This window comes from Leptonychotes weddellii, chromosome 6, assembly GCF_054177405.1.
Source record: "Leptonychotes weddellii isolate Sample4059 chromosome 6, ASM5417740v2, whole genome shotgun sequence".
NCBI classification, from domain to species: Eukaryota; Metazoa; Chordata; class Mammalia; order Carnivora; family Phocidae; genus Leptonychotes; species Leptonychotes weddellii.
In genome coordinates, this window is record NC_138374.1 from 102,956,306 (window position 1) to 102,971,395 (window position 15,090).

At 45.3% G+C, this 15,090-nt stretch overlaps 1 protein-coding gene across 3 annotated transcripts in view; it reads left to right on the forward strand.

The window, feature by feature from the left end:
- Positions 1-15,090, forward strand: part of PTPN14 (protein tyrosine phosphatase non-receptor type 14) — a 192,844-nt gene that overhangs the window by 150,082 nt on the left and 27,672 nt on the right. For all 3 annotated transcript variants that reach the window (XM_081824800.1, XM_081824801.1, XM_081824799.1), the window contains exons 8-13: positions 116-204; positions 3,133-3,220; positions 4,031-4,113; positions 6,756-6,813; positions 10,494-10,572; positions 12,573-14,053. In XM_081824800.1, the coding sequence (XP_081680926.1) occupies positions 116-204; positions 3,133-3,220; positions 4,031-4,113; positions 6,756-6,813; positions 10,494-10,572; positions 12,573-14,053 (1,878 nt within the window). The remainder of the gene's footprint in view (positions 1-115; positions 205-3,132; positions 3,221-4,030; positions 4,114-6,755; positions 6,814-10,493; positions 10,573-12,572; positions 14,054-15,090) is intronic.

The window sequence follows — 15,090 nt, forward strand, 5'->3', positions numbered from 1 at the left end:
GGCCCCCCCCCCCCCCCCCCCCCGCCACCAGGTAGGCTGTAGCCCGGGTGCTTGGCTCTTGCCGGTCCGCTGGTCATCTGTTTGGTCACATCGCTCTTCTGTTGATCTTATGCAGGACAATCATGGAAACAGTGTGCACCTGGGCATTTTCTTTATGGGGATATTCGTGAGAAACAGAATTGGAAGACAAGCAGTAATACACAGGTAGTCTTATTTGTCTCTTTTTCCTTTTTCCCCTGAGGGATTCTAGAAAAGCTCACTGAGGATGACAGTGATCCCAATGAGTTAAGAGCCAGACTGTGGGTCAGAGTTGAGCTTTTCTCAACTCAGATAAGATCAGCCCTCTGTGAGATTTGAGCAGTTAGGGAGAAATGCATCTCACTTTTCCTGGAGGCCTGTTTTGGGGGTGAAGGATAGAGGAAGCTCTTCCTTCCCACTTGACTGCAGGAAAGGTGCTACTTGAACCCTCCTGAGCCAGAAGAGTGGCGCTAAACTCTGTGAGTCTGCTTGGAAGCTGGTTGTCCAGTCAGTCCCGCTGGCTGCCTTTGCCCACGTTATCCATGACCAGCCATTAAATCCAGACTGGCTTCTTCCCATTTTCCATCACCCTCTGCCTAACCGCACATGCTAGAGGAGTGTGGACTGATTTCTATATTAAATATATGACATTTTATATTTGTGAAAATGCGTTTTAAAAGCAGTGAATTTGTTATCACAAATTAAAGGGCTGGTACTTTTATTTTGCATTTTATTTTTTTCATTCATTCATTTATTTATTTAGGGGAAGGGATAATTGGGTGATGGGCATTATTTTGCATTTTAAATCCTCTTCTCCACTGAACATGAGAGAGAACCAGTACAGGGATTTGGCAGAGTGTCTCCTCCATTACATGTCAATGAGCTTGCTTGTGTTGGTGCCCATAGTTGTCACCATGGTGTCCACGATCTCAAAAACTGCATGCTTTCTTTCATTTATAAGGGCAGTATGGCCGACTCTTTATTACAAGAACAGCTTTCCTGCATGTGCATCTGTTAGGCAGAGCTGTGCACCTAGTGCAGATAATCAAAGACAGCTCTTAAAGCCAAAGCCAAGTCCACCTTCTGGACGTGGATCTTGCCCAGCTGTGTACTCTCTGGATCAGCAGTTGATGCAGGTCATTTTGCAAATGTTTCCCCACCAAAAGCTTCCTAATTGGCTCCTTTCCCCGCTAGGTCTCCACCCTGCCATTATTTTTGTCCACTGATTTTTCTCTTACTCTTAAATGGAGACATTATTAAAGGAGTGGGGAGAGAGATCTTTGTGGCTGCAGAATAAACTTTTTTACTTTTGGACATACTCCTTCAACTCCATATACCTACAACAAATTATAAAGTAATCAAATAAAACACATAAATTGTGCGGAGTTGTAACTAGACCTTTTTATGCCCACTTAAAGCTGTCCAGGCATTTTGTCCCACACAGTTCTCCATAGCTAAATCAATGCTTCATTTTCTCCTTGAGGTTGGAAAAGTAGACAAGTCTTGCATTCCAGCTATGGAGGTTAAATAGAAGAAAATAGCCATTTGAAACTTTGCTGATGATTAGCCACTCATGGTTTGGTTCAGTTCCTTAGGAACTGCTTCCAGACCTCTTCAGCACTTATCTTGAAACCCCTACAGGATGGGAATTTACTTCTACCATACTGTCATGGTAAGAATGTCCCTAGGTGGAGTCGCGTTGTGGAGTGAGGAGTGGATTCAGAGTTTTGGCAGTTGATTTGAAGGAATGGAGCCTGAGGAAACCAAATATCTCTTATCTCTAGAGACCTTCGCTGAGGAATATGTGGCTATGAGTCCGTGTAGATGTAATCTGATGGAAGTGTAAGTCAGCAGACAGCTGTGCTGAACACCTGTAGAGAGTACGGCCCCAGCAGATGTCTGTGAACACAGTTGGTACTGGAGTAATGGAAGGGTGACTGGAGGAAAGCCTGGAAGCCCCAAGTATAGAACTCCTGCATCCCCGATGTGCAGAGTGAACGTGGCTAAGTCCTGTCCTCATTTGTGCTGAAATTGTCTCCTCTCTAAAGTAGGAACAAAAATAGCTGCCTCGTCTACCTTGAGAGTTCATAAAGAAACCATACTCTCTACAGATGGGAGGCAATATTATGACTCTTAATTCTTTCAGCAAACATTTATTGAATGCTGCATGCCAGGTACTTACTTGGCTCAGTGTATGGAGGACAGAGACGAAGAAAGCAGAATCTCTAGGCATGGGGCCTGTGGTCTCCTCTGCCTTAGTTAGGGATCTGGTCACAGAAGTAAACAATTGTCATACCATGCGGGGCCCCAGAGAGGACTACACCAGATTCTTTCATGCCATGTGGGTGGTTGGGGATGAGGAAGAGAGAGAAGGCGACTTCTGAGCTGAGTCTTAAAGGAGGAGGATAGGGAAGTGTAATGTTGGCATGAAGAGGCAGTGGGCAGGGAATGATAGACTGGGGCACAGAGTGAAGGTAGGCAGGAGTAAGAGATGGTTAAAGACTGGCTCCAAGTAGGATGGGAAATAGTAGCTTACCTTCCCTTGTCTGGTAGTTATTTCATGTGTCTCATTTTAGCTAAGGTCTTCATGAGGAAAGAAGGAAACGTGTGTGTGTGTGATCAATCACAAAAATGTAGGCACATTAAACATTCCTTGGGCACTTTTTCTTGGTGGCATCATCCGTCCATGGCATACACTGCAACACAGAATCTGTGTGGATTCTTTGGCCTAGATTCCTGGAAACACATGACTTTAAAATAATATGCTCCCCTCCATCATTAAAAGCAGGGATCATGGGAAATGCTTTGCAGTTTGGAAATGTGAAAAACAAGCAGAGGATCCTTGAACATTTTCCTCATCGCTAATCCTAAAGGAAACAGTACCTTATGAACAGCAGTATCTAGATGTGGGTTTTACAGGATTTTTAGGTATTTAAGTTGACGCATGTTGTGTTTTACTTTTTTGCTTGGAGAGAAGGACTATTTAGCTTTCAAAACTATAGTTAAATCATAATTTGTCAAATGAGACTCACCAGTAAAAGACGACCCTCCTACGCTGATTCATAACTGCATGGGACATCGTTGGCAAACCCAGTTGCCTTATCTTTTGACCAGGTGGAATGATATCGGGAATATCGCTCACAACAAGTCTACTATTCTGGTGGAGCTCATCAACAAAGAAGAGACTGCCCTCTTTCACACGGTAAGCAAAATGAAAGACAGGGGCAGGGTCCGACAGGCAGGTGGCTGTTTGATTTCTCACCTCACAATATCCTTTCCTTGCTCTCCATATCATGACAGAGTAAGTATTCTCTTGAACTAATAACTGCCCAGCCCTTGCCCAGTGCCATCATCACTCATTTCCAGGTAGTGGTGGCAATTTCCTGTTGAAAACGCCAGGTTTCCAAGCTGAGTTTGGACTCTGCGATTTGGGTTCCTCCACCTGCTGTGTTTGTGGTGGATCACATGTCTGGCGTGCCGCGTTCCTCAGCGCTCAAGTTACAGCCCGCATCCAGTAACCCCTCGATGATATTGCCTGGCATTTTCTTTAGCCGGCTGACCTGGATTTCCTTCCCCACCACAGCCCAAGCCTGGCCTGAAGAAAAGGGAGGGCTCGCCCTTCTGTTGAGCGCCCCCTTGAGGGCCAAGGCTGTTCATGCACCTCACTGCCATCTCAGTGGTGCTCAGTGTTCATTCCAGGCTCTGTCTTCGTTCCTTTCTTTCTTTTTAAAGCAGTTGGTTTGGAACTGTGTGAAGACATGCCGGCTCATCAGTGTAAGCCCTGTGCCTTGAGCCTAGAGGATTCTTTAACTGACGGATTGTCTGCATCCTTGGGTGGGCTTCCTAGCCACGCTGGCTGTAGGGTTTCAGCACGTGGGTTTGCAGCTCAGGGTGCTGTTTTGTGCTTGGCCTGTTGGGAGGAAGGGATGTGGTCCCGTTCAGGAGAATCCTAGGGAAATGCATCTACAACCAAACCAATGTTTATTTTTTCCCCCCCCTCTCCTTTTCCAAGGACGATATTGAAAATGCCAAGTACATTTCTCGGTTGTTTGCTACACGGCACAAGTTTTACAAACAAAACAAAATCTGCACTGAGTAAGTAACCATGTAGTCTACCCCCCTCACCCAGCGGCTTGCTCCCGTTCAATTCATGTGCTTTAGGGATGTCGTGGATCGCTTAGATTGCATTTTCCATTCGCCCTCTTCCCTCCTTCCTCGCGGAAGCTAAAGGAATAAGCTGAATCCAGGCAGGAGTGAAAGAACTTTAATGATGAAATGTCTGGCGTAGTGCATATGCCTGGAGAGAAAATAATTCACAAATTGACTGTGAGTGCTTGACTACCTGGATGGGTTGGCCCGCATTAGTGCCTTTCCGTCCTCTGCTAGGAGTTTGGAGGAGCCGAGCCGTTCCCAATTTGCCAGGGTGCCCCTTCGTGTCAGATGCAGAGTACGTTCAGAAGTGTGGAACAGAGTGGCAAGCCAACTTGAAAGAAAAGAAGCCTCTGTCATCCTCAGCCCTGTTTCTCTTACACAGTTGGCTAACCCTGCGTGTGCCTCTGGGTCATGTCATCTGCCTGTAAATGAGAGGCCAGGGTAATTACAGGAAGCCTTGGAAGACACTAATAGATGTCACGAGTCCATGTGTGTTTTTTAAATCTAATTTGGAAATAAAGACGATAAAGGGAGTCTGATACGGGAACTTAAATGTGACCTGACCTTGGATGTGGCGTCGCTGGGCCTCACGCTATCATTGCCTTTATTTTGGTTGCCTTCAAAAGACGGTCCTCAGCAGAGAACATTCGGCAGTTGGCGCGCCCAAGGTGCTTAATTGTGTTTCAAAGAATTCGGGGATATAAATGCAAGAGAGGAACTGCTTTTGCGTTCCCCCAGTGGACACATCCAAGAGCGTGAGAGCATTGTCCCAGAGCAGTTCCTGCTGAAAATAGCGGCTGCTTTAGAACGGGAGCCTCACGTCCTGACAGACTTTCTTCTCTACACGATGGAGGCTCTTTCAAGCCAGTCATTGCAACTGGTCACTGTCGGAGTCTGAAAGGCGAGGCCATAGTTAGCAGGGCTGCCAGCAAAGTTTGCAAATGTAAATTCAGAGGGGCAGTGACCGGGGAGGGGCAAGTGAAACAGCCGTAACGAGGGCCGTGCGCGCATGCGCACACGCACGCACACGCGCACACGTGCCCTTCTTTTGGACCGGTTCCCTGTAGATCGCTTCTGTGCGGGTCTGCTCTGCCGTTGGCTTGTATTTGTGGGGGTGTCTTGGGCATGAACAGGATTTCCATGGTTGACTTCTGGAGGGGGAATTAAAATTGTTCTGAGAAGTGAATTTTACTGTGGTCTTCTGGTTTGACCATTTCTCAGCAAGTGGATTTATCATGAAATTTTCAGCGTATTTTTATCTTGTGGTCTTCTAATATTAGTGAACAGCCTATGTCAGAGTGAAAACTAAAGGAAATTGTGTTTTCTTTTCTACTTCTGTAATAACTTCTTCTTCTGTTCCTAACCAGGTGTGAGAGGTTCCTAACCTCTTCTCTGATAAGAACCGGAACTCTCTAATATTTATACACACATACCCCATATACACAATAAATTCTGAATCTCAGTGCAGACTGCATTAAGGCCTAGGATAGCCCCCTGGAGTTTTATGAATCTAGCATCATCTTAACAGCATCCTCCTCTAGAGCTCCACACCCTGACCTCTAAGACTGTCACTGATTTTTATTTTTATTTTTTGCTCACAGAGCTACTGCTTGTCATCTTCCCATATAGCTCCAGGGAGTGGTTCCCATATTTCTTGACTTGAGAAGAAAAATTGCAGGTCTTATAATAGTATTATAAAACCTATAATCTAGGTCTTATAATATTGTATTTAGCCAGTTGTTAAAAAACATCCAACATTACTATACTGTTTCCATCACTTCATAAAAGAAAAGATGTAAAAGGGTAGGAAAGATGAACTACCAGACTAAGAAGAGTGCTTTAAATTGAAGAATTCTAGCTTTATGGAAAACTCTACATGTCCTTTTTTTGTGTTTTTGTTTTTGTCTTTTTATGATTTCACTGAGGACTAGGGAAAGTGTTGCTCTGGAATTTGGGACCATTTCTCAAAGGCACCTTTGATTTCAGTGCTCCAGAATTTGATAATACTCTTAGTCCCCACACATTTTTATCTCTACATTAAAAAAAAAAATTCACGTTCATTCTCAGTCAGGAAAGGATCTGATTAGATAAATATTTGTAGTCGGTATTGTCTTAATTCAAAAAGACCTTTATATGGTCTTACTCAAACATATTTAATCTATTTTGGATTTCATTTGACTGGCAGCATTTTAAAAAATATTGTTTCTACTTGCTGTTTTTCATGATGAAAGATTTTAGACATTCACAAAGATACAAAGAATACAATTTTTAAAAATCCATGTAATAATAGTGATATTTTTCAGTCTTGCTTATTTCTCTCATAATCTTTCTTTGGAAATAAGCCTTATTCTTCTGTAAAACATACTATCTAAGGGTCATATGCTCCAAACATTTTGAAAATAAAGAAAATAATAAAAAAGGAAATTAAAATTTTTCATAGCCTCATCACTCAGAAATAAATGTTTACATTTTGCTGTAAATTACTTACCCATCTTGTCTTTTTTACCCTCTCTTGTCTTTCTGGTTGTCTTACGTCTTATAAATACAATGACCGTTCTCATTTTTTTTTTTAACTTTTCACGCAGACAATCAAATTCTCCACCCCCCATCAGACGCCAGCCCACCTGGAGCCGATCCTCTCTGGTATGTATAAAGTCTTTAATAATCAAGTGGTCTGACTGTTGAGGATGGAGTGTCCTTTTGTTGCTAATTTGAGAGGGGACATGCCTAGGGCTTCATGACCAGGTGAGATGTGATGAGAACACAGAAGAGCTTCAGTCTGCCAAGCAGGTGTGATGAACATCCCTGTCCCATTCATGTCCCATCATGTGGGACATCCGTGTGCCCATCCACGGCCATCACTTCTTGAAATGTGGCTCAAGGTTCACCCCTTAAGAGTAAGTCTCAAGGCCGATGAGACCATGTTTCTTCAGTGTGCAACCTATTGTGTGTGTTTTTATCCACTTGCTCATCTTTGGTTTTATCACTCACTGTTCCTGGTTGTTACATACAGACATGTCTTCAGTTACAAGCTCCACGAATTCTTTAGTATTCACTGCCCATAGATAGATCTTAATAAACTAGACAGAAATTGCTTTCTGGGGAGCCTGGGTGGCTCGGTCGGTTAAGCATCCGACTCTTGATTTGGGCTCAGGTCATGATCTCAGGGTTGTGAGATCGAGCCCCACATCGGGTTCTGTGCTGGGTGTGGACCTGCTTATTTCTCTCCCTCTCCCCCTCCGCCTTTCCCTCTCTTAAAAAAAAAAAAAAAAAAGAAAAGGAAACAAAAAGAAGGTGCTTTTTAAATGAACCCAAATTGAATGAGTTTACTGTTGATGGTCTCAGGTAGGGTATTTGGTAGAGAAGATTAATTGCACATCTTTTAATTTTAAGGTCAACAATATTGATCTACTGAATTGATCTACTTTTCTATGTAACACTAGTTTTTTTAAAAAACTCCTTCTGAATAAGGAAACACAACTCTGATTTCATTCATATGTTCTGTCTTAGGCTGTGTTTTATTTGAGGATGACTTAAGGATGATAATATAGAAAGATCCAGGAGAGTTGGCTTCCTTTAAAGTATCTACTTGTTTTAAGCTATAATTCTTATGTTTTAGGTTGTGATGTCTGACACAAAATCAAAATAAACATGTGACCTTTAAAATTTTTTAGTGAGCATTCGAGATGATAGAATAAAATTGAATTTTTCCTCATACATAACGTATACCCTATAGCACATCTTTAACTTGTCTTTTAAAAGGAAAGTTTTGAGGATTTTTTTCTGGGAAATGCATAGACAATGAACTTTTAGAATTCTGGAGTTGCACCATTATGTCATCACATTCCTAAGTCCCCACATGAATATTATTAATCTTGCTATCATGTACAATATCTCACAAGTGGCCCTCACCTTGGAGATCTAGAGGGTCACTTTGGGCTTTTCTCTTGTGGCATTAATAGATTTGTTCACGGCACTGGCTTCTTTATGTTCCTCCTTTGTGAATGTTATTTTTATTTTTTCTTTAGAGTCCACATGTCATTAGGGAGATAATTTTTCACTTATGTCCGTGAAACACCATGAGGACAAAGTATTAGTAATGCTGTCTTGTGATTGGATCTCATCTTATCTAGAGAAGATAAAGAGGCTTTAAGACAGTCTTCAGGAAGCTAAATTCAAGGCTTCCCTCTTTCCTATACCCTTTAGGCTTAAACCATTTCACCAGGAGTTCCCTGGGATGAGTGGATGAGTAACGTGGTCCCTTTTTGGCTTCCTTGCTGATAACCAGGACTGCTTTTTTTTTTTCCTTGCCCTTCTGCTGCTTATGTTTTGGCATCTCACTTGTTTCTGTATTAGCAGGCCTGGAAAGAAATAGAATAATATGCATTATATATATGTAATATATATATAAGAAATACAGAATAAATATATCCTGAAATGGTATTTGGAGGATTCACTATTTTGTGTTTTGCTGTACAGTCATGCAAGTTCATAAACAGTCACTTACTTATTGGATTTTTTTTTTTTTAAATAAGCGAGAGAAGGCAGCAAGCCAACTGTGCTTTACTGTGTGTTCCTGTTACCTCCTCTGAATCCCTCCCCGCTGTTTTTGGTTTGTTTGTTTGTTTGTTTGTTTCAAGCCTCAAAACTGGCTGTCCCACTCTGGAAAAACTGAGTTGAATTATGCATTACCGTGAAGAGGAAAAATATTTTAAAATTGTGATGCAAAAACCAGCCAAAGGGAGATTTGGGAATATTTAGAAAAGCCGATACCTACACAGCACCTCTTCTTTGTTACCATGACCTAATTTCTTAGATTAATTTCAGTCCTTTATTTCTTCTGTCTTGACTCTTTTTAATGTTTGGGTCTCTTGTCTTCATCACCTTCTTTATTTGCCCTTGTGATGCTTAAGCATTGTTTGGGGCAGAGGAAATGGGAGATGAGTTACCCACCCAGCTTCCAATTCTGGAGAGTGCTCTTCTTTCACTGAGGGCTTCTGAGAAAGTGTGACCCCTGCTGGCTTTGGGTTTTTTGGCTTGATCTCAACTTCTTTCCTAGAGCAGTAACATTTAAACCAGTATCCATAAGGCTAATTTTAAAATAATCAAATAGAAATATAAGATATCCTGTTTGGTGGTTTACAAGCTTAAAGTTTTTTTAAAAGTTTTTTTTTTTTTTTTTAGTATCAAAGCTTTTTCTTCAAGTTCTCACCTGGAACCCCGATATATAAATAAAATGGATATTGTTTGTGATGGGGGTGGGGTGGGGGAAGAGGCCTGATTTGACTGACAAGAAGCTGTGACCTACTCAGGTTCAGTGTCTTGTTTTAGATCACCATTAGCAACTAATCATATTTCCTTACTTGGCTTACCAAATATTGAACCTGTCTAAGCACTTTTTTTCCCCTTGGAGTTTACCCTTGCCTACAGCAGGAAGTCAATCAGATTGAGGCTTAAATGGCCATCTTTAAGAATCTCTTGGAAAAGATTCTTCACTGAAGCGGGGGCAGGGAGATGGTTCAACTGAATTCCCTGCAACACCTTCCCACATTGGGTTCTACAATGGGAAGGTCCATAGGTGGTCTTGAGAACTACACACTTATTGTTGTGGATCACCTTTCAGATTTTTACATGAGTTTGCAAGTGGACCCAGCTCAACACTCCCCCTGTCCCTATTGGAGATTGATGTGGTGTTGTGAACGAGGGTCATAGGTACAGACAACTTTGAATAGAATGAATGAGAGTTCCCCCATAGTCTCACTATTTCTTTTTTTTTTTTTTTAAGATTTTATTTATTTATTTGACAGAGAGAGACACGGTGAGAGAGGGAACACAAGCAGGGGGAGTGGGAGAGGAAGAAGCAGGCTTCCCGCAGAGCAGGGAGCCCAATGCGGGGCTCGATCCCAGGACCCTGAGATCATGACCTGAGCTGAAGGCAGACGCTTAATGACTGAGCCACCCAGGTGCCCCAGTCTCACTATTTCTTAGGTAGAAGAGAATAATATCCATGTTCTGAGTTACTCCTGAAAAAAGGCATTGGGAGTTTTGCAAGCGTATCAGGAAATAGAAGATATGTTCATTGTAGCCTCTTTATCTCTCCCACCTTGAACCAGCCTCCCTGTTCCTCCCTTTCCTGTTTCTCCAGTCCTAAACTTAGTGAGGAGACGCGGGGGTACAGATGAGCGAAAGAGGGATGGGTCAAGGGCGGTCAGGCAGGTGCTTCCCTGCAGGTGTGGGTGAGTGATGGGCGGGTTCCCTGCGAGCGAGCGTCTGCCGCCCCTTGTGCCGTGGCCTTCCCACCTTTGTCGTGTTCTCTCTTTCAGCCCCGACAGCAGCCGTACATCTTGCCTCCCATGCACGTCCAGTGTGGGGAACACTACTCGGAAACGCATACTTCACAAGGTAACGGGCTTGCCGTTTTCCCTTCTTCAGACGAAAAGTTGAGGACCTGTGAGCAGTAAAGATGATATTGGTTTTTTTTTAGATGACAGTCATACTTTTGTTTTGACTTTGTCATTGTCTGAATGACAAGAGGCAGCGCAGCTTCGATTTATGAAAGGCATAGCATGTCATTGGCCCCCGAGAGGAAAATTTTTCCAGAATTGGCTGCCAAGGGAGTTGGGAGAAGGCAGGGGGCAAGTTCCTTTTCCTCCTGCCTCTGGTAAGTGGGCTTTGAGAAGAGAGAGGGACAGTAAGCCCAATGGAACTGCCCCTGTCGGAAAGCTTGGAACAGTCAACTGGGCTCTCATGGGGACAGAGAATACAGGCGTCCAGCATACTTAAAAGAAAGGCACAAATCCTCTCAACTCCTCTTTTACATTATTGCTTGCCAGTTGTCTCTGCACTTGTTCTTGCCTCTGACTACATCTGTTTTCTTCCTCTTTTTCTCCCCCAAACACCACCGTGCAAGATGTGTGAGAAAAATTCATTCCAATAATAATGATTATAATAATCACAATTAACGTTTATAGGACAATTCCTCTCCCTAAGCAGTGTGCTAAGCCCTTGCAACGTATTGTTTCATTTAATCCTCGAACCCACGCAATAGGTACCATTATTCCATTTTGCAGATACAGAAAGTGGGATACAGAAGGAGTGTTGGAGGAACTTGGAGAGAAAAACTGGTGTTAAGAGCTAGGGCTCTTCATCATTACACTAAACTGCATTGCAAAAAAGGAATGATATTAAACTTGGATGTTGACAATCTGTTAAATGGATAATTAGTTTCTGTGTTACTGTATGCCGCCTATTTTGAATCTCTCTGTGCTATCAGTGTGAGTATGGAAACTTAGATAATCGAGACTATTTAAAGAACACTGCTTTTTATAAGCAGACTAGCAGAGTTGCCCTGCTTCTGTGGGAAAGCATGAAACTCCACTAGAGGTGGAGAAGGGGGACACCTTTGTCTCTGTGTTTTGCTGGTTTTTCTTACCCAGCGCATCTCATCTGGTCTGGGACCCTACTCCTCTTCAGGCAGCTGAGTGTTTTCAGTCACCTTTTCTGGTTGGTGGGGGTGTTTTGTTTTGTTTGCCTTTCTGCCTTGTCTTCCTCTACTTTGCTCATGCTTAAATCCATAGTGTGAAAATGAATGTACTTCGCCTACCAAAAAGTGTCTCAGCAAGAGGTTGCCTCTGTGTGTGTGTGTGTGTGTGTGTGTGTGTGTGTGTGTACACACATGGGTACGTACCTGGAATGGGCCTGACGTTAGAAATCTACTCTTTATCCCTTTAGATACCTCCTTAAGGTATTATTAATTTTAATGTGAATTGACCTCGGTGAGGAAACCAATTCTAGAGGAGAGTTTTAGGCAGTGGCTGAAAGAACCCCTGATTCTGATTTTGCCTCCTCTGGTTGCTGATCAGAACAAACTAGCCATGCATGCTGACGTCCTGGCTGCGTCGCTTAATGTGTCTTAATGAATGTTCAGCCATCCCTCGGGTAAGGGGACCTTTTCCACTGCCGTCAAGAGCATGAGCCTCAGGTACTCAGTAACGTCAAATCTGTTGCCCTGTTAAAGTTCTTGACTTCCTGGCCCCAATATCCAGTCCTCTGTTGCTGGATGCTGTGCAGGAAGACCGGTTTACCCCCCATGAGGGCCATTGTTGGTGCCCGATTGCAGAGCTCATGGCAAAATCGAGAACTGAGCCAGGTGATGACTAATCCAAATGTGCTTAGTTTCCTTTGATTAGATTCCCTTTTTCTTGTTAGTATGCTTTAAAGCGTTCCTTCTGTATGTTGGCATCCCACCCAAGAGTTACCCGTTTTCCCATGGAATATGTGGGGGGAGACCACAGGATTTCACTTTTAATGACTTGTAAAAATCACGCCCCCGAGGGTGAGGCTGAAGGTAGTTGAGGCAGGATGATGGGGAGGCTCACGTGCCTTCGTTTGCCTTCCTGTAGACAGCATTGTCCCCGGGAATGAAGAAGCCTTATACCGCAACTCTCACAACAGCCTGGACCTAAACTATCTAAACGGCGCCGTCACCAATGGCAGTGTGTGTAGTGCTCACAGCATCAGCTCCCTCAGCTGCTCCCAGACGTTCATCCAGGCCTCTCCCGTGTCCTCCAGCCTCAGTATCCCGGGCAGTGACATCATGCGGGCGGACTACATCCCTAGCCACCGGCACAGTGCCATCATCGTGCCATCCTACCGGCCGACACCCGACTATGAGACGGTCATGCGGCAGATGAAGAGGGGGGTCGTGCACGCCGACAGCCAGAGCCAGTCTCTGCGCAACCTCAACATCATCAACACGCATGCCTACAACCAGCCAGAGGATCTGGTGTACAGCCAGCCCGAGATGCGGGAGAGGCACCCCTACACAGTCCCCTATGGGCCCCAGGGAGGCTACGGTAACAAACTCGTCAGTCCATCTGACCAGATAAACCCAAAGAACAACATGGTGCCCAGCAAGCCGGGGGCGAGTGCCATCTCCCACACGGTGAGCACGCCGGAGCTGGCCAACATGCAGCTGCAGGGCACCCCGAACTACAACACGGCCCATATGCTCAAAAACTATCTCTTCAGGCCGCCACCCCCCTACCCGCGGCCACGCCCTGCCACCAGCACCCCGGACCTCGCCAGCCACCGGCACAGGTACGTCAGCGGCAGTAGCCCTGACCTGGTGACCCGCAAAGTGCAGCTCTCCGTGAAGACCTTCCAAGAGGACAGCTCCCCGGTGGTGCACCAGTCTCTCCAGGAGGTGAGCGAGCCCCTCACGGCCACCAAGCACCACGGCACGGTGAATAAGCGGCACAGCCTGGAGGTGATGAGCAGCATGGTGCGGGGCATGGAAGCCATGACCCTGAAGTCGCTCAATATCCCCATGGCTCGCCGAAACACCCTCCGGGAGCAGGGGCCCCCCGAGGAGGTGCCGGGGAGCCACGAGGCTCACCAGCTTCCCCATTACCACCACAAGAAGACTTTCTCGGATGCCACCATGCTGATCCACAGCAGTGAGAGCGAGGAGGAGGAGGAGGAGGAGGCCCCGGGATCGGTGCCCCAGATCCCCGTGCTCCGGGAGAAGATGGGGTACAGTGCCCAGCTACAGGCAGCCTTGGCCCGGATCCCAAACAAACCCCCACCCGAGTACCCTGGCCCAAGGAAAAGTGTTAGCAATGGGGCGCTGAGGCAAGACCAGGTCAGCCTGCCTCCTGCCATGGCCAGGGCCAGGGTCCTGAGACACGGGCCGGCCAAGGCCATCAGTGTCTCCCGAGCTGACCAGCTGGCCGTGGCTGGGCCTTCCCTCGGTCCGTCCATCTCTGAACCCGACCTGACGAGCGTGAAGGAGCGGGTCAAAAAAGAGCCTGTGAAGGAGAGACCCGTGTCCGAGATGTTCTCCCTGGAAGACAGCATTGTAGAGAGAGAGATGGCCCTCAGGGTAAGTGTCTTGCTCTCCCAGGGCAGAGTCTGCCCCCCTCCCCCCCCAATCACAGCCTCCTCTGCTCCTTTGCCGTGACTCAGAGCATAAAAGCACCCGGATGCTGGGCACTGGAGAAGGTGCGGGGCTTATCCAGGTATTGTGTTGGGGAGTTGGAGAATCAGTGGGCATTTCATCAGGCACTGTTTTCTTTCACAAAACTTTGTGTTTTACTCTTTCAGCTAAATTTTCCGTGTTCATTCAGGGCTTCTAATTGGTGTCCTTGGCACCCAGCGCCGTCATGGAGTCAGCATGCTGCAGGCTGGTTTTCGGGACGGAGTCCAGGCCAGCATCATGCTCTTTATTCAGGGTCACTTACGCTGTTGTGTGAGCTGCTAGGAGCTCTCCTTCCTACCTCTCTTGTTGGTTCTTCCAGGGGAAAGCATTTTTCCCCGATTAGATAGTGTAAGAGAGCAGCATCCCTTCAGAGCATAGCTTTGTGTGGAGATCTCTGTCAGGATGGCTCACCAGCATTGACTGGACCATGATGTGTCCAGCCTTATTTTCAGATTTTCTTTCAACAGATGTTCAACACAAACCACGAACACTGCAGTAAACTCGCAAGTTCACCATTGAGCTTCAGTTCCCAATTAAGCTCATTCTATCAGAATTCACACACGTGTGTGTGAATACACACATGTATCTACACACACTGACAACATTTGAAGATGCCTGATATTAGACATAAGTAACTGTCATTCAGCTGTGTACCAGCTGGGAACCAGGTCTGTTGCCAGAGCAGGAGTGTGTAGGTAACAGGTGCACACACAGATCAACGAAGTGAATTATCTCCTAATGAGGAAATTGATAGATTGTAGTTGCTACTTTAAAATTTTATTTATTCATTGTATTTTAGAGCGAGAGAGAGAGAGCGGGGGGAGGGGCCGAGGGAGAGGGAGAGAATCTCAAGGGGACTTCGAGCTGAGTGCTATCCCACGACCCTGAGGTCATGACCTGAGCTGAAACCAAGAGTCAGATGTTTCACTGACTGAGCCCCC